This window comes from Tursiops truncatus, chromosome 7, assembly GCF_011762595.2.
Source record: "Tursiops truncatus isolate mTurTru1 chromosome 7, mTurTru1.mat.Y, whole genome shotgun sequence".
Lineage (NCBI taxonomy): Eukaryota > Metazoa > Chordata > Mammalia > Artiodactyla > Delphinidae > Tursiops > Tursiops truncatus.
In genome coordinates, this window is record NC_047040.1 from 21,202,952 (window position 1) to 21,222,183 (window position 19,232).

The 19,232-nt window shown below is 38.2% G+C and overlaps 1 protein-coding gene across 3 annotated transcripts in view; it reads right to left on the reverse strand.

Moving 5' to 3' along the window:
* The window catches only part of XRCC5 (X-ray repair cross complementing 5), a 98,266-nt gene that overhangs the window by 74,572 nt on the left and 4,462 nt on the right, over positions 1-19,232 (reverse strand). For 2 of the 3 annotated variants that reach the window (XM_019938960.3, XM_019938959.3), the window contains exons 2-10: positions 18,689-18,802; positions 15,668-15,851; positions 14,719-14,767; positions 14,146-14,268; positions 11,159-11,350; positions 8,247-8,361; positions 6,755-6,893; positions 3,786-3,898; positions 377-439 (exon numbers count right to left, since the gene is read on the reverse strand). In XM_019938960.3, coding sequence (XP_019794519.1) covers positions 377-439; positions 3,786-3,898; positions 6,755-6,893; positions 8,247-8,361; positions 11,159-11,350; positions 14,146-14,268; positions 14,719-14,767; positions 15,668-15,851; positions 18,689-18,802 — 1,092 coding nt within the window. The remainder of the gene's footprint in view (positions 1-376; positions 440-3,785; positions 3,899-6,754; positions 6,894-8,246; positions 8,362-11,158; positions 11,351-14,145; positions 14,269-14,718; positions 14,768-15,667; positions 15,852-18,688; positions 18,803-19,232) is intronic. The other variant, XM_073807291.1, reaches the window with a different exon arrangement.

Sequence of the window (19,232 nt, forward strand, 5' to 3'; positions counted from 1 at the left end):
TGAGTCAGTGAAGCTAATCTTCAGGTTGCTTAAGCCAGCACTAAATGTTCTGTTTATGAAAATGAAAATGTTTACCTGACCCCAACCTTCCTGAACCTGTGACCATGAGATCCCCATACTTAAATGTATTTGTTCAAATGTTTTTGTTTTTAATACTCACCTGATCTCCAATTGCAGAACTATGTCCTCAGGCCTTGTGCTCATGCTATGACAAATTCATTTATCATTTCCCCATTTTCAGAGTTAAAGGTCAGTGAATTTTCCCACTGCTATTGCAAGAATTAATGTCATTTTAAACTATAAAAGCCCCAAACAACTCACTTAAAATGACAATTCAATTCTACGGCACTACCTCAAAGACCTACTGTCAACTCACCTCATCATCTTTTGTTGCAAAGACCTTTAGAACTTGATTTCCCATAAAATATTTCATGTGGACCTACAAGAGGAAGTGAGGAAGAGAACTGGTTTCGATCCAAAATAAGTAACACAGAAAACCATAATGCCACACATTACTAGGAAATTACATTCAAAATGCTCTTACTGGAAAACATTCACAGGTACTAGAAACAACTAACTATTTGAGGTTCAAATCACTTAAACACAACAAATATATGAGTGCCTAGTTTATGTCAAACATTGTTCTGGGCACTATAAACACAATAATGAATAGGATGTAGCCTTGTCTTGAGGAGTGTAGATAAATATGAAATTAACTGCGGTGGAGTATTACCAGACAGTGCTACCAGCCCACAAGAGTACAGTATTATAGTTCAGTGCTACAAGAGCACATAAGAAGGGCAGCTATCTTAGTCATGAGGTGTCAGCGAAGGCTTCTGCAAATGGTGACACCTAAGTCAAGACTTAAAGGATGGGTAGGAACTAAGATGAAAGTCTGGGCACAAGTGTCCTCAGCAGAGATGATAGTGTGATTAAGTCTGGAGTGACATAAACACATAGTGCATTTGGGGAACTGCTTTTGGAGTAGCGCAGTGCCACAGTGCAAGGGGGAAAGCTGAAAAGTTAGATGAGTGAGATTAGCGAAGATCAGATCATGAAGTCTCTTATGAGCAAAGTTAAGTGGTTTGGACTTCATCCTAAGAGCAATGACAAGGCATTGATGAACTGCAAAGAGACTAGAGTACCATGTGTCCTTTAAATTACTCACCTAGCACAGTATCAGAGGAGTCAAAGACTAGAAGATGAATGCTAAGAGTTCCTAATATTATAACCACCTGCTTCTATCAACCAAGATCAACTTCTCTTTGATCTATGTCATCTTGAGCCTGGAGTGTATTTATAAGAATGTGCCGTAAGAGAGGCAATGCTTCTCAAATATTTTTTCTGCCTTCCCACCTCTAAGCTGAGAAATTGCGAGCACTTTCACAGTTAACAGCAGCTCAGGAAAACTGAGTCCCAAAGGTGTGGGGGTGAGGCCCATATAAGCCAAATATCTCCATCTTCCCTTCCATTCCCCATCTGAAAACCATTATTTGAAAAAATATGGGAATAATCTTATATTTTCGGTTTGCTACATCCATATAGATTTATTTGCCCTCCTATTAGAATCTGTAATAGTTCTTGACTGATTCAAGAACAGTTAACAATACCTTTTCCTAAGGCACCTAAATGACTTCTCAAAGGACAGCCAGACATTTGGGGAAATTCTGGCTAAATTCTTATCCATCCTATAATTAGATACCCAGAACACTGACAACATGGAAGAAGGCAAATTGAAAGGACTCCAGAAAGTTTAAAAGAGAAGAGTAATTCATAATTCATAAAAAAAAATTCCAAACCAAGAAAAACCTATTTTATATTATGAAACATTTCACACTAATTCAATCCAGAAATATTAGTGTCCCTCAGATTAAGGGAATCTGGAAAACTATGTGATCTTATTAATTTAAAGCTAATTACTAGTTTATTAAAAGGTACATACTTATACTTTACCTTAGTTGATATGGAAAAACCTTGCTCTTAAGATGACGTGTATGCATTTGTTAACATAATACACAAAAGCAGGTATGTAAAAACTAGACTATTCAAAAATGAGCCTGTCTATCTGGTGGGCAGATTATAGCTGATTAATGGCATAGCTTTGGAGTCAGAGGGATCTGGTTCAAAACCCATCTCTACCACCTTCTAGCTGGGGACCTTGGGCCAATTACCTAACAGCGCTGAACCTCAATATCCTAGTGTATAAAATACATATCACGGCACCTACCTGAGAGGACTGTTAACAAGAATTAAATGGGAATTTATATAAAGTGGTTAGTATATTGATTATAATATTATAATCAATAAATGGTAGCTATTATGACTATCTTTATTGTACCTGTCTGATGTTACACTTAAGACAAAAATAATTTAGAGCTTAAAAACAACAGAAAGTTGGTTTAGAAAACACTTCATGACTTAAAGGTTAATTTTAAGTCAATAAAAATCTTTTAAAATGGAAAACGTACCTTTTCAGCTCACTTTTTCTTGCTTTGCCATCTAACTAAATAGGTCCCCACACCTACCATGGCACAGATGATTTCAGTTTTTTGAGTCCTAAATTACAGTTATAGGAGTTTTGGATAGATCTTTTCTGCCTATCTGGAATTAGGCAGACCCAGTTCCCAATAAGCCAGTTTCTACAAATAGGTCTGAATGGAGGTTCTGTTTCACTGAAAAGACTCATAAGCACCAACATTAAGAACCATAAATTTTAAGTTTATGTACCTCCCAAAGTGAATAATTTTAAAGAAAAGCACATTTAGTGTAATTTGTTAGAGAACTGTTAGAGATACGCAACTTCCAAAAGGTATTTATTCTCACCATTAACTGTATCGACTTTAAGTAAATACTCTCAATTTTTGATTTATGAGTCTTAAAACTGTATCTAACAGTTTGAGCATATGATGGAAAACATTCTCCCCACCTCACTGAATTATTCTGTATCTAACAGTTTGAGCATATGATGGAAAACATTCTCCCCACCTCACTGAATTATTCTAACACTGAATTATACAGGGACTGCATGCTGGAGCAACATGAAGAAATTTAATTCTGGTATATTGGGTTATATTTATTTTAATTCTCACTTGAGTTCTTCTAGAACCAACAAAAATCTCTTCATCCCTATAGAGCCTGAAAAGATGCACTTTCTACTTATTCCTTCTGTTTGGTTGCCTACCTCAAGAACATTTCATCTAAGACTGCTGGGAATCTTTAATGACCCTTTCTTGGATAGTATATGGTATCCACAGCCTTCAATAAGTTACTGCATTTTCCACTGTGTCTCTTTTGTACATCTGTATTGCCGTCTAAAAAACATATGACTAATGAACAAGTTTTGCATCCTAGACCTCTTTGTTGGGCGTTGAGAAGAAGGGTGACTAGCATAAATCAATGATATTCTAAGAGATCTGCGGTCATTCAAAACCCAACTAGACCCTGACTCCTGTAAAACACTCCAGTATACATAACAGTTAGAGAAAGCAATACAATAGCAAAGAACTGGATGCTGGTTCTTTAAGGCTACTATGAGCTATGACCGACACCAAAGCTAAGAAGTGACTTTTCACTGAATCTATTCTGATTTATGCCGACTTCTCTACCTCTTGATTTTTAACCTTCAAAAATCAAGGATAGCAGCACGCCAGACTACATTTTAGAAAAACTAAAAGTGAAAACAACATATTATAAATAACAGGCCCAATCCAAAGCACACCATCTCAAATAATGAGAAAAAAGCTCATCTGTTTTGTTTACAATTAGTAGGCAAATACGTGCTTTACCTGAGAAGATCTACAAAATCCCAAAACAGAGAAGCACTTCCCCTCCGATTTATATTTCATTTGTTCCTCATCCACTTTAGAGAAAGGAATGATATCACTCCCATAACGGAACCCTAAAGAACAAGAGAAGAGCATCTGTTAAGCATATGGGGCCTCATTTTCCACAAGCTGAAATTGGCCCTATACATACATTAACGATACATGCACACTCCGGATCAAGCCTCCATATACTGTTTGCCGGAATCAAATTTCTACCCCTTGTGATCACTGCAGAAAAAGAAGCGGCAGATCCACAAACATATACGACACAGAGACAATTAAAATCTAATTACATTTTTTTAAGTAGCATATTCTGCAATCTAGTTACCTTAATGATTATCCATCCTAGAAGGAAGAATGTAGCAAATGCAATGTCCTAGTTATCCTCCAAAGATAAACCATGGTTGACTAAAGTACAATCATGACTTGTAAACATAATAACAAGAACACATTTATTTAGAAACCTGGAGACCCACAGAGAAATGTGCCCATAGGATTTTCAGAATAAAATGTTCTCAAAAATGGATGCTGGAGATACACAAATGCCTAACGGAAGAAGCCAAAATTTTTCTATTTAGAAACATTCAATTGAGAAGCTGGATATTTTTCTGCATTTAAATTTATTTTATTTCTGGGATTGGATTGTCTATTTTTTTTTCTTTTTGATTACTTAGGTTATTATAGATATAGGCTCTTGGCTCCTTAAAAAAACTCCAACCCTGTTCCAGGGCCTCTCTGCCCTATGGAAGGTCATGCCCTTTCACTATATAGCCTTATATGTTTAATGGGGAGAAAGATCATCAAAATCCAAGGATTATGACCTTGCATAGATGAAAAGGAAAAGCATATGCATCTTTACTCCAAGAAACAAAGAAACTTGTGTGTTTGGGGGCAGATTCTGTGATCCAGTGTTTATTAGTTCCCTCACTCTGCACATGCCATGTATTTAATTAAAAAGAAACACATTTCTATTTTCATATATGTCTTTTAATAAAAGCTGGTGATATAAACAAAAATTTCAACAAGAAGTTAAGAGGGAAATGTATGGCACATGATTAAGAGTGGTATCTAAACCCAATGTTTTTTCAGACATCTTACTTGAATCGTTTAAGAGTAACCTAAAACTTCTAATTAAAACTGTCTTATGTTTTCTGGCTCATCTTTTACAGGGCAAATCAATAACTGTAACTTTTGTACATGGCAAAGAGTAGAGAACAGACTACAAATACGACCATAGTCCTTTGCTCACATAAACTAGTCCCTCTATCTAAAAAAGAGAACTCTACATATTAGGGGATAGAAAGTGGAAGACAGGCAAAGGAAGTATGTGGGTAACTGCAAAAAGGTAAGAGAGAAAAGCTGCACATCTATGCTCTTCAAACTGAAACAATGTTTAACTCTTCCCTCTCCCTTGCTCCACCAATATGTTTGCTTTCTGTCTAAGACAACCAGAGCTGCTTTCTTTGCGTGCAACCGAAAGAATTGGTACCATCTCTAGTCCCTTCTCCTTCCAATCCATCCTATACCCAGATGTCCTATTAATCTTTCTAAAACACAGCCCCCATGGCACTCTGCTCCTCAACATTATAAGCAGCTCCATGTCGCTTTCAAAATCAAGCATAAGCTCTTCAGCGTATCATTCAAAGCCCTTCCTAATTCAGAATAGCATGTAGAAACAGACTCCTGCAGCCCTGGGTTCAAATTCTGCTACTTGTTAACTATGAGATTTTGCAAATGTTAACGAATGTCTTTCAATCTCAATTCTCTTATCTGTAAAATGGAAACAAGAGTGCCTACTTCACTGGTTGTTGTGAAGATTAAAAGAGAAAATGCAGATTGTCTTTTAGATACTATCCTGAGTACGAATCTGCATATGCCCAATACACCTTACCCAACTACTTGGTATCACTGAGAAGGCCCTCTGCTTTCCTGGTCTTATGCCCTTAATCACGCTATTCTTCCTACTATGAGCCAGTCATTATATGAGGATTAAATGACGAGCAAGTAATGGAGCCATGATTCTAACCAAGGTCTGACTCCAAAATTTCTGTTCTTAACCACACTATACTATTGAGTTGAATTAAGGAATTAGTAGAGATTGTGGGTTGTTTATTACATTCTAATCCATCAGAAGAAAGAAAGGGGTCATGACCACCACTACCTTTAATCACTCTCCCACCCGCCAAGACCCCTGCAAAACATATAAATATGCAAATACTGCAACGCAGTGCCACAGATGAAAGGAATTTTTTTTAAGGCTTGCAAATTAAAATTATACTGAGTAGCACATAGTCTGGTGATAAATTTATATAAAGACTCTGGTTTCTATCTTAACCATCATTTGGTATCTTATCATTTTAGCTCTTGAACACTCAGACACCCTCAGCTAGCTTCTAAGCCCTCTGGATAGAGACGCTATCTAAGTACACTACACAGAGCCAATGGGTACAAATATATGAAGTACAACTCTAAAGATCCTAGTGAACATAAAGCAATATAACAAACACAAATAATTTTTCTTATCCCCTAAATTACCATAAGGGAGCTAAACAGGCAGGATATAAGACCTGAAATTGGCACTCAGAAAAATGATCACTATGGAAGTCAAAGGTAAACAAAAAATTTGCTTCGGCCATGTTAATATAAGCCTTTTCCTAGCTAGTGAGTTTCAAACTTTAAAACAAAGCCAAGTGTTAAGTTCTGTCACTTGAGACATTTAAAACCCAGAGAGACTGAATGCCCGAGTATACTCCTGCCTCGGAACCATCCTGCCTGAGACCCAACAGATGACCTAAAGGATCCAGCGTCTCATGATCCCCTCATATAGTTGTGTCTCTAGACAAATAATAATACAAAACCTAGCCTGCCTCCTATCATCTTGAAGAAAATTTTCTAGGCAAAAGTGAAACTCTCACTGGGAATAATAATACCTTGAATAGTATCCTCTTTTGGAACTTCAGTTTCATCATCGTCATTCAAGCAATAAACTGTTTCTCTTTGTATATCTTCTTTTTTTTGAGTTCTTGCATCCACAACTGTCCAACACTTTTTAACTCTCTCTTGTAGAATCTGATTTCCAAAAGAAAAATAAAGGGAAAACAAGGAAAGCTATGATTCAGATGGACAAAAGATGAAAACCTACTCTCTGCTTTACAGAAAAAAATCCAAAACAATGACTCCAGCTACATTGGTTTGTTGTCTCTTGCCTACTGTGGAAATTTTAGTTTATTTTATAATTCTTTCTACATTTTATTTTCCCCCAAGGGTAATCCACAGATAAATATGAATATTTGTATACATTCAAACACCTTCTATACAAAACCCTCAGACTGTCTAACAAAAGAGAGCCCTACATTTTGTTACCACAGTTTCCCAACACACAAGAAAGGGGAAAGCAGTCTATCAGTACTCAGAAATCAATAAGGAAATATGAAAAAGTAACTAGGAAAAAAAAAGGAAAGAGACTATATTCTCATTCCCAGGGACACTACTCTAGGCCTTGAAGTACCTCCATGGTTTTCATGCATGTAGGGTGTTTTGGAATTAAGTCCTTGAATATTAAAAAAAACACTTGAATATATAAAACAACATGTTTTTGTATATTTTATATATTTAAATGTTTCTATATATTTATTTTGTGCATTTAAAGAAAAAAGACAAGGAAGGTCATGCGGAGGCATGGATCCAAGACTCATACTCAAACTGGAATTTCATCAAATAATTACCAAAAGCAACTCATTTTTGAAAATATACTATTACGTACAAATGTACATATGTTACAAAAGGCCATTTCACAGTAACAAGTCAACATCTTTTGATATTTCTTAGATGTTGTTACTACCAGATCATTAACAACTAAATTAGATGTGACTGAGTTTTCAAAACCCTGAACTGAACTCTGGTGTGTATCTGTATTTCTGCTATGATACCACAATGATACAACTTAATGCATTTCATTTTCTTTCTTTAAAAAACAAAAAGAGAAAGACCTGAAACTCATGATTAACAATCAACTGTCAATGGAGAGAAAGAGAAAAAGGAGGGAATCCACCCCTATTATAGACTATTTGTTTTTTTTTTCCTTTTTTTTTTAAAGTAGTTGCGGCACGCGGGCTTAGTTGCCCTGTGGCATGTGGGATCCTTGTTCCCTGACCAGCGATCGAACCTGTGTCCCCTGCATTGGAAGGCAGATTCTTAACCACTGGACCACCAGGGAAGTCCCTATTATAGACAATTCTTAAAGCTTCCTCTGTTAGCATGCCTTTTACATAAAAGCTAAATAGAGATGAAATGAACAGGGAGAGCAGTTAGAGAAGCAGTAATTATGGTTTTGAATAACCCACACACGAATTGTCAGTTCCTTATATAAGCATATTTGTCTGCCTGCTAACATTTCTTTAAAAATGTATACCTACCACTTACCGATTTATAAGCCACAATCTTTATAGACAAATTGGAGCCAATGGTCAGTTGACAGGGCCAGGGCATGGAACGCCTCTCAATTTTCTTAAAGACACACAGCTGTCTCAGACTCTCACTTAATAAAGAAAAATGTATTATGAAAGCAGCAATTTTAAAAATGTTAACCTGTGCTGGACATTGCATTTAGTTGTCTAGAATGAGAAGTGAGATGCTGTTGATCATACAGAGAGGAACAGCAGGGGATGGCAAGGAAAACTCGTGGCGACCATCAGTTGGGAGAGAGCCAGAATACAAATGAGTTGGCTTAGGAGGAAGGCGTTGAATTCCTTTACTGATAGGTGAAAAGGAACATCTGTACCTTCCCCCTATTCAATCTTTTCCTCAACTTGGCCAGTTGTTCTTAGCATTTTTTTTTCAGGACCAAGGACACTGTGAGGATGTGATAAAAGCACATTTGTAAATGTGTTTGCACACACCAGCTCCCGAAAACCATGGACCTGAGGATAAACAGCCCTGCTCTAAGATATCACAGGGTGGGTTCCATCCTGTATCGTCACTGTTCACAACCCTGCAATTCTTTAGCTCATTTCCATTCTCTTAAATAAAAGACATGGTAAGTATATGCACACAGTGGACAGAATTAAATAATGACTCTCCACGGGATAAAGGAATTTAGCAGTCCACGCTCAGTCTTAAAGCAGGTAACTCTAGGTTTCTCACTGCGTAGGGAAAGGGAATTGGGAAGTAGCAAACACGATGCAGAGGGCTACTTCATTTGAATACTAGTGAAGATCAGTTCTATTTTCATCTGGTTCCTAATCAAACACAACAGAGAAAATCATAGGAGATAGGTGGAATTTGTGGTATTCACTAAGGATTATCTGACATTATCCAGAGTTATGGACAAAGAGGCCTCAAGAGACTCCAATTTTCAGAAATAATCTACAATGAATAGTAGATATTCTACCTGATACCCTGCTCCAAAGCTTACGGTACACCTTGGCTTTGTATTCACTGAGGAATGAATGGGTCTGAAACCAGGTCTAACCTGTCTCATAGGACATTGCTAGTCTGATTATGAGTCACGTCTAAAACCATCAAGAGCTTTGGATTCTGTTCCAGGGGAAATTCTAAAGACCAGCCTCTTATATGTAACATCTGAGAACAACTGGATGAGTTCTGCAGATTTGAAGCTCCCCAATTACAAGTCAAGTTATCTTCCTCTAATGTCTGCTAGATGAGGATAAGTCTAGTCCAGGGCTGTCCTGTACAACTTTGTGCAATGAGGGAAGTATTCTATTTCTAACTATTCCTGTCCAATAGGCTACTGAGCTCTTTAACTCAGTGGCTACTATGACTGAGGGACTAAGTTTTAAATTTTATTTAATTTTAATAAATTTAAATAGCCACATGTGGATAATGGCTACTGTATCAGATGGCAAAGTTCTGATCCACACCTTCATGGCAGACCTAAAAATCAAAGTAATTTCAAACGGCTAGGACAGCACATAGTAATTTCCCTCCTTGCTATGTTACAGGAAAAGAAACTTTTCTAGGTAATTTTATTGGTCTATAATTCTTCTTTACAATATCATGGTGAATATGTTAGCTTTAGACATGTATTCCCATGTTAGAGAAAGCCATATCCAAATTTGAAAGAAAAATAATTTAGGAACACATATTTGCATGTATTACAATTAGAACACATATTATGGCAAAGAAACATCACTTTACAGGATTCTTCATTGACTCCTTTGACAACCCCTTGGGAAATTACAGTTCAATTTCCAAAATTCCCATTTACCTGCAATTTTTCAATAGTATCTATGTTTAGAAAAGCAGGCTGATTGCTTATCAATTATAGCTCACCAGAAATATTTGAAAATTGTGATTGAGAATAAAAAGTAGAGCAGATACACACTATTGCTACTCAAAAAAATCCTAATTGTTTAACGTTTACTTCAACTGAACCTCTACTTCAATTAAGAACTTTTCTTAAAATGCTTGTATTTTGTGTGTTTATTAATAAACTGGAATTAATTCTTTAACATTAAGTAGCAGTATCCCTGAGGATTTGAAACTCCACAGCCATACAGTGTGGTATTCTATTGCCACTTTTACCAAATCAGGCCCTTCAAATACACACCGTTCTAGATGCTATGGACCCGTCTCAGGTTCTTTGATCAAAATATATATCCAATTCCAACCAAGAATAATACAGATAAAGGAGATCATCTCTCCCACAGTCTCTAATTGGATGGCCAAAAAAAGTAGCTTGACTAATCGTTATATGGTACTTCAGGGATTTCCCATTTCTTAAATCATTTTGCCTTTACAAAGCCCACATGGAATAAACAGGTTGTAAATTCTTAATATTTGGGGGTTTTGCTTTGTTTTGATTTGTTTTTGCCTGACCAAACTATGTTGAGACCAAAAGTTTTTTAAAAAAATCTGTATATTATAGTATACTGCCTCCTAAAACCTAAATCAGAAGATTAGAGGATATTAAGTATTATCTCAGACCTGACACCACATTTTATAATTAAGAATGTTTTTTAGGTGTATGACAAGGAAGGGCCCAAGAAATGTGCCCCAAGCTTGGCATAAAGAAGAAATCTACTACCTCATCTTTTACAATTTGACTTGTTAAATCGTTCGTTATATTTATGTATTTCCAAACTCTACCGACATAGTCTTGGAAATAAATAAGAAATCTTGCACCAACCATACAAACTTCAAAAAATGGGATTAGGGGCTGGTGCACCATTTCTTTAATAAAAATTGAAATACTAAAGTATAACTGCTAATTCAAAAGTGGCCCAGAAAAGGAAAAGCATTAGGGAGCCATCTGATCAGAAGAACAATTAATATGCTTACAACTGAAAGTTGTAAACAATGCTTTCATGTCTTACCTGAAGGAATAAATTTCCTCCAGCCCATCTTCACCTTCTAAAGACATCATCACCTTCTTCACCATCCGAATACCTTCTTTTTGCTGCTCACTGATTCCTTTTGGAGGAAAGGAGGACCCATGGTGGTCGGAGAGCAAGTTGCCATCTCCTCCGTCCCCAGTTCCATCTTCCTTCCCAACTGGGAAAGGCAAACTGTCAGGAAAAGACCAGCAGTACTTAAGAAGAAAAGCCCTGAAGCCAAATAATAAACGGGGTTCCAATTCTGTGACTGTTACTCACTCGCTATGAGAAAATGGTCAGTCAGCCTCTCTGAGCTTTACATTTCTCAACCATCAAATGGCACTATCTACCTTGACCAATATTCTATCAGTTTCAAGTGACCAAAGTCTCTTTGGTTTGGCTTTTATGGGGGTAATTTATTGGCTTAACGTAACAAAATAATTGAAAGGGCAAGGCTGCACATGGCCTTAGGATGACTAGACCCAGAGTCTCAAACACCACAAGGATTCTGTGACCCTCTCACTCTCTATCTCCATATTTCATTTTCCTTTATGCTGGCCCCGCTCTTTCAGACTGGCTTCCTCCACATTGTTTCTGAACACTTTCAAGCTCATAATGCCCAACTCCACTACCAAAGAGGGACTGAGGGTTTAACCCTCTACTCTCCAATTCAAAAGACCAGGAATTAGTGGTAGCCTAGGAGCCAGATCTAGATGTCAGCTCTCATTCAAGCCATTAGGTTAAAAAGTAGGAAGGAACGCTTCCTAGAAAAAGGCTGGGTGACATTCTAGGCAGACAAAAATAAACAAACAAATGCCCATTAATGATCTCTCAAGATTATTATAAAGATTAATAAGAGAAAGTGTATAAAATACTTAAAACTCAAACAATGTCATCATCATTATTTCAGATAGAGAATTCCTATACAGAAACCAGTTAATTGCTAGAAATAAGTAAAACCAATTTTGTTCCTGTGTTTCACTCCAGTTGTTTGCCTGAAATGAGACTAAAACTAGAGTGGAGTTACCAGTCATGGGAATATTCAATAATTAATATAAAAACTGAAAAGTAAACCAACCAAACACATTTTATGATAATATTCTACATGACACTTTATAAATGTTTTTATATAAACAATCTCATTTCATTCTTATGTGTTAGTTGGATAGAGATTTCTACCTCCATTTTCTGAAAAGAAATGGAAGCTACAGAAATGAAATAATTTGGCCAAAACCGTATAGCTAATAAAGCTAATAAGTGACGGAGCAAAGACTCAGTCATCTGACTGAAAGAGCAAGGTTCTTTCCACTGTAGCAGGTCACCCTAGTTTGTCCCTGGAAACCCAAACAGTTGAATTCAGCGATCTTTTCAGTTTACTCAAAATTACCTGCTGGTTACCCCATGTGGATTTTTAAGGTGATTCCTTTATCATTTCATTTGTTATCATCAAAACAGAGCTTCATGTTTCCATTTTTTCTATGTATTCTTAGCATGAGAGATGTGCATGTCCTGCATTACATGAAAAAGAGCTTCCAGCAAGCAGGGTACAGCACGTCAGGTTTGCACCACGCTGTTGCTGTTTCCAGAGCATCAACCAGGAAGAAGGGACGATTAACATGAAAATGAAGGGTCAGGAAGGTCCAGTCCAACTAGAACAATCCACCATACATGGGATACACCAAACAATAAGAGCAAAAACTCTACTTCGCATGCTAGAAGTTTGCAGCAAAGGAAGAAGGGTATTACCCAAGAAAAAAATACAACCAGTCAAATAACCAGCAAGTGGAAGAAAAGGCTATGTTCTGTTCAGCTTGCTTTACAGCATTGCTCATACAAAAAAAAGTAGCCCTTTCCAATGACATTGACAGAAGTGCAGTACGTGTCAAGGATGTAAAGGCATCTGAGATTATGAATAGGGAACAGAAACCGAGCTGGGCTTTTGAAGTGCTGAGAAAACCTCAACTCAATGAGAAAAGAAGAGTCACTTAAAAAGCACTTAATTTCTCTGAAGTACCATCTTACCAAGTATCAGCTTGATGGGTTATTCTGAACTATTTTTCTACAGTTCTACAGAAAGGAGTTGCCCCTCAGCAGTCTTAAGAGGTACGTACATGCAAGAGAGGTTCTTAATTCTCCACGGCAGGCATTCTAAAGAAGCTGCAGGCTCACCACTCAGAGCTGCAGGCTTCTTGGTATGGCTCTCAATCCGAAAAAGGAGTGTCCCTAATAATTCAACATTCTATACCTCCACTCTGCTTTTACCAAAAATAGGACAAGAAAAAACAGGTTTCAGATGCAGCAGGAAGGATTAATGTAGTGGAAAGAACTTTCTGTTAGGGCTATAAGATAAAGTAAGTGCCTGGAGGGGAAATTCAAGTTATTGGGGGAGGAGGGACTCTCTCCCTAACAAGTTGTGAAAAATATTTTCCTCCTAAGTTTGTACACCTCATCTGTAAATATGCACAAGCAAATTACATTTTATAAATGTGTGTGTATCCTTTAGATCTGAAAAAGAGTTAAAAATAAGCAGACGTGTTTAAAATCGTTCCCAAGTTGACATTCCTCTCTATCCTAAAAACATCTACTGTCTTTAAGACACAGTCCTCTAGGCTGTTTAAGAAAAGACACCACCAATCCGGTAATTGTTTGGGTAAAGTCTTCTATGCAGGCAGGAGATGAACTGAATGTCCTTAAAAGATTCCTCTAATGCCTCAATTCTTTGGGTCCAAGAACAGCACAAGCAAACATCTGCTACTGAGCTAAACTCCCAGGTCTCCCTGTGACTTTCATCCCTTTATCATCAAAACTCAGAAGAGTTCCTGGAACACAAGAGAGTAATCAATGAACGTTGGCTGAAGTCAGTGATCTGACAGATTCTGACTCAGAGCAGAGAGGACTCTTGAGAACTGAGTGCTCTACGAAGGGGTCCTATCACTGCATTATAAGAGCACAAGATCTGTCTGCAAATATTATTCTTATGGACTTACAAAAACTGCAGGGAGATGCCAGATTTCTTCAAGTTATGAATTATAATACCCAGCTGATCTCTGCTGAATGGGCTGCTGAGGTCAGTGAACACTTCAATATGCCTCTTCTCAAACTTCTTTCCTCTAGAAGAGAGAGTTAGCATGTTAAGAAATCATTCTCCTGAGTTATTTCCTAAACTTCAAATGTACTTGGTCACTAAGCAGAAAAAGGGTAAGGAATGAATCTAGCTCCAGCTAACAAAGGTGATTACATTCCAGAAGTCCGTGTGCTGCTGATGCTCAGCTAGGTTCCTATTAAACATATAACCAACCCAGTCATGACTCATGCTTTGAACATCTTAGGCAAAATTTCTGAGCATTATGGAAATAGTATGTCTCTGATTTCCTAACTTTAACTTCAGTTAAAGATGTGGTCACTACGATAAAAAAGGATCCCCTTCCAGCCTCCACAGAGGTACATACAAGCAACTCTCCTAGGTACTACAATTATAGCCTTGCAAGGGTTCATTTTCCAAATGGTCTGATTCCACACAGACAGGCTCATTTCCAGCTCTCTTCAGTTGAGATACTTACACAGTTTCTTGTTGAATCAAATCCATGCACACAATGAGGGCATCCAGGACTCAGCTAGTTAAGGGCAGAAGATAACACCAAACAGTCCCTTTATCCCAAGAACATGCCACTTTTTTCCAGTGAAATCTACAATGCTGGAAATTGTGGACACTGGGCTGACGGTGTGATGATTTAAAAGTACTTGCCCAAGTGCCCTTCTTCCAATTCTATTTCACTAACATATATTCATATATGTTATAAATCAAAGTACACTTCCTGAAACATATAAACAGGAAAAATGAAATAAACCAAAAGGTAATCTGACATATTCTGCTCATTTAATGAAAAATTATGATGCCATCTTACAGTATCTAGAACCCATTTTCTGTGATTACAGTCCATTCTTACACATGAAGCGAGCCATAATGTAGCATTTGTAAGTCACTCCCAGCACAGCAGCACCTCCCAGTGACCAGGGATGGCACCACTGTTTAGAAAAATAAGAGGAACCCCTTAAAACCAGGGCAGCTGTGGAAGGAACTGTTAGTCTCACAGTTTGGGTATCAGTCTGATTTTTGGCATACAATTATCCTCCATCCAGGAAGGCTAGGAGAATGCTAATGCTATACTCTTCTAAAAATAGCTTCTCTACATCCAAACATTTCCAACCATCACCACCACCAAACCCTCTACACATAGTCAATACATATACCCCCTTCTGATACCTCCCAACCTCTCAATGTCACTAGTGCAGAGGAGCAAGTTACTGCAGGGCGTGGAGTCCAGGCACCCAACCCAACCTAGTTAATTTCACATTCAGTCCTAACACACATCACCTCCGTGTGTCCTCAGAGCCAAAAACATCCACATACTCAGAGCTAGGACTCTTAGAAAACCTCACCAAACTAGATTACAATTCCCCAGATTAAAGGAAATTTCTTAAGAGTCTTCTCTGGTTCAAAAAGGATACAGTCAGCTTGTTGAGAACCTGGTTGGATTTTGCTTTCAATGTCCTCCAGCAAGTCAAAATCTGGTAGCATCAGGTGTCTGTGCACTGTGATGTTCTGATACTGGCCCTCACCAGCAAGAGCGTTCTCAGTGCCATCTGTACCAAAAAGGACTAACGCAATTTCATCCTTGCTCTCAGCAAACACCTAGAGAAGCAGGTTAGAAGGTTGAAATCATACAATATCACCTGGAAACCATTAGATATCTAACCTTCAGGGAGCAAGACAACCATACCTCCCTATGGCAGGTCCCTGGGGCCACCGTCAACAACAGAATATTGGGCTAACTGGTCCGTGGGACTGATAAGCAATGATAATTCCTAGGTTCTAAGCAGACTTTTTCATTGACTACAGTTCCCATCCTTTCAGCACAATTTGTGGTGGAGGAATGGGAGGGCAGTAGCTACTCTTGATTAGTTTCTTTGATTTGCTTCCACCCAAATCAGACTCTAATTCCCAGTGAAAACTAATTATGTATCATTTGAAACGATTTTAGTCTGTCTTTCTGGAATGACTATACAAAGTTTAAATTTTACAGAGATTAAAAATAAATTGCTGATTCATATTCTATATCCCAGCAATTTCACTTACAGGTATATATACTGCAGAGAAGTTCCTGCACATGTACACAAAGAGACAAGAGACAAGAAAGTTCCAGTTCACTTCAGCACTGTTTATAACAGGGCAAATCTGAAAACTAACTATCCATCAACTGAAGAATGCAAAAGCACACTGAAAAATATTTATACAATGGAATATTACACTCTAGTAAAAAAAAAAGAATGAATAAATTTGTTCAATGTTTACCAACATGAATAAATCTCAAAAACAAAAGACTGAGAAAAATAAGTTGTGGAATTATATGTACTGAATAATACTATTACATACACTTTTGAGAGCTTCATACAATACTAAATACTATTTATAGATACACTGAGATCCAAGGTATAAAGTATGTGCAGTAATAACTATGAAAATTCTGAGGAAAGGAGGGGAAGAAGAGGAAAGAAAAGGGTTGGGAGGGGATACACAAGGAGCTATAAGTTAACATTTTATTTTTTAAGAAAAAAAAGAAAAAGAAATCAAACAAATATAGTAAAACTTTAGGGCTGTTGTAGTTCTAGACAATGGGAAAACCACTTTCCATCATATTATTCTCAGTTTGCTTCTTTTATGAAGCATTCCATAATGAAATATGAAAACAAGAAATAGCATGCGACACAAAAGGCAGCCCTGTTCCCACCTACTTATTAACAGAAGCCTTCTGTATCAGTAAAAAGAACACTGCATGGGCAGAGGATGGAATTCTGTCATTCTTCACCTGTTTGGTCTGTTAAATTCCCCAGTCTTAACAGTCTTAACAACTCCAGCTGCAACTGCCAGTTGTACATGGAGGGAAGGTCCCAGCTGCTGGGGTTCAAATATTTCCAGCACACCAGTGCGGCAGGCCAGCTAGAATTCTAGCCGCCTCCCACACAAGACTTCATCTTAAGGCAAGGTAATCTTGTTCGACAACAAAACCTCAGTCAGGAGAGGGGAGGAAATTTGAATGCAGCATGAGAGCGGCACCAGGTTTTGTCTCCCGGCCTTCCAGATTTCACTTCAACTCCCATGCGAGGGGCAGAGCCAAAAATAAAAACTGAAAGCACTGTTTCCCTTTTTTAAAAAAAATCTATACTACGTTAGGGCACAGCAGCACTACTTGAATACAACCAACACAAATTACTATAACCAAGAATGGGGTTAGAAGCATCCTCATTTTCTTTGAGATATTAAGGACTCCAGGTTATCAGAACTTGTAAAAATCTAGGATGACAGGTGGGAGGTAACAGTGCCCAGTAGAAAAGGCAACACCCAGAAAAAACAGCAGACGTGTCCAGAGGAGTAGTGAATGAAGGACTTCATGGACTTCGCAAAAGTAGCAGTCAGACCAGGTAGAAAGGGCAGAAATTAATAATAATGGTAGTAGTAGTAGTAATGATAATAAAAACACATACAGCATTTACAATACGTCAAGTACTAAGTACTTTATCTTAGAGATATTCACTGAGGCACCGTGGTAGAGAGTGTTCAAGACGGCCTCCATCTATTCCTTCTCTCCCTGTATTTGGAGGCTACCCCTTAAAACAATAGAGGACTCTAATTCCCGCCCCCTCCCCACCCCACTGAATGTGAGATAGCTTAGCGACCTGATTGACTAATAGAAGGCAGTGGAAATGACCTTCTGGCATTTCTAGGGGTAGGTCATAAAAAGCCACATAAGCAGGTCTCTTAGAATACCCACTCTTGGAACACTCCTTTTTAGAACCAACTGCTATACTGTGAGCATCCCAAGCTACATGGAGAGGCCGCAGTTAAGTGTTCTGGGCGACAGCCCCAGCTGAGCTCACAGCCCCCAGAAGGCATAACTACCAGCTCCAGGGGTGAGCCACCTTGGATGTACGTATAGCCCCACCGAGCCCTCAGGTGACTCAGCGCCAGCCACCGAGTGAGCACACCTGCACAAGAGGCCTCAGAGAGAACCACCCAATCACACGCCCAGTCATCTCACAGAACCGTGAGATGATTTTTTTCAGGTCATTTAAGACACTAAGTTTGGGGAGGGTAGTTTGTAACCAGTAAACGATAACTGGAATAGGCACAAAGTAGTTGAAAGACTTATTCAAGATTGCAAAGTTAGTCAGTATCATGGCAGAGCAAGGATTCAAACCCAGGCCATCTGGCTCTAGAGTTTACATACTTAAACATCACATTGCCTCTTGCTTCTGATAAAAGTTGTAATATCCAGTGGAGGAGCCAAAACGAGAAAAGATAAACATATCAGCCTCCAGTGGTAGCATGTGAGTACATGTAAGAATAACCCCTCAGCTTCTCCAGAACACTGAGGGTGGACAACATAAAGAGGCTGGCATCTTGCATTATTAAGTGGAAGCAACAAGCAGTTAAACCACGAGTTACAAGCTCAAGACCAATGTGAATCTTACCTGTCGCTGCACAAACATGGTCACCACCTTCTTTGCTAGTTCAAATGGGGATTCTTCACCAGGAACCGAGTTACTCGTGGCAAAACGCACATCCATACACAACACCACAGCTGCCTGGAAAAAAAGTCCCAAAGAACATGTGAGAAAATGTTATTAATGGTCATTAAAAGAAGAAAAAGAGATGTCGTTTACTTATTTCACCCATAGATATTCAGGGTATGCATGATAAAGGGAAGGGAGGTGTTCTACTTAGAGAGTGTATGTAAGGCACATAAATTTTCACTATGGAGAAATTTTAAATAGTCCTGATATTTCCTGAAAGCTAGAAAGTATCTGCCAGGACAGGAGCATGCTCCAAGTAGCTGCTGTTCCTCTGGCCTGAGCCTGAGCACAAATCCATGGGGAGTAGATCTGAAAACAATCTGCAGGCTAGAGCTAAGTCCAACCCAGCTGAGCCCAAAATATTCTACATCAAACCAAATGCACCTGATATGCTGACCCACAGTATGAATACAGATGCTTTTGTTGTAAGCCACTGACTTGG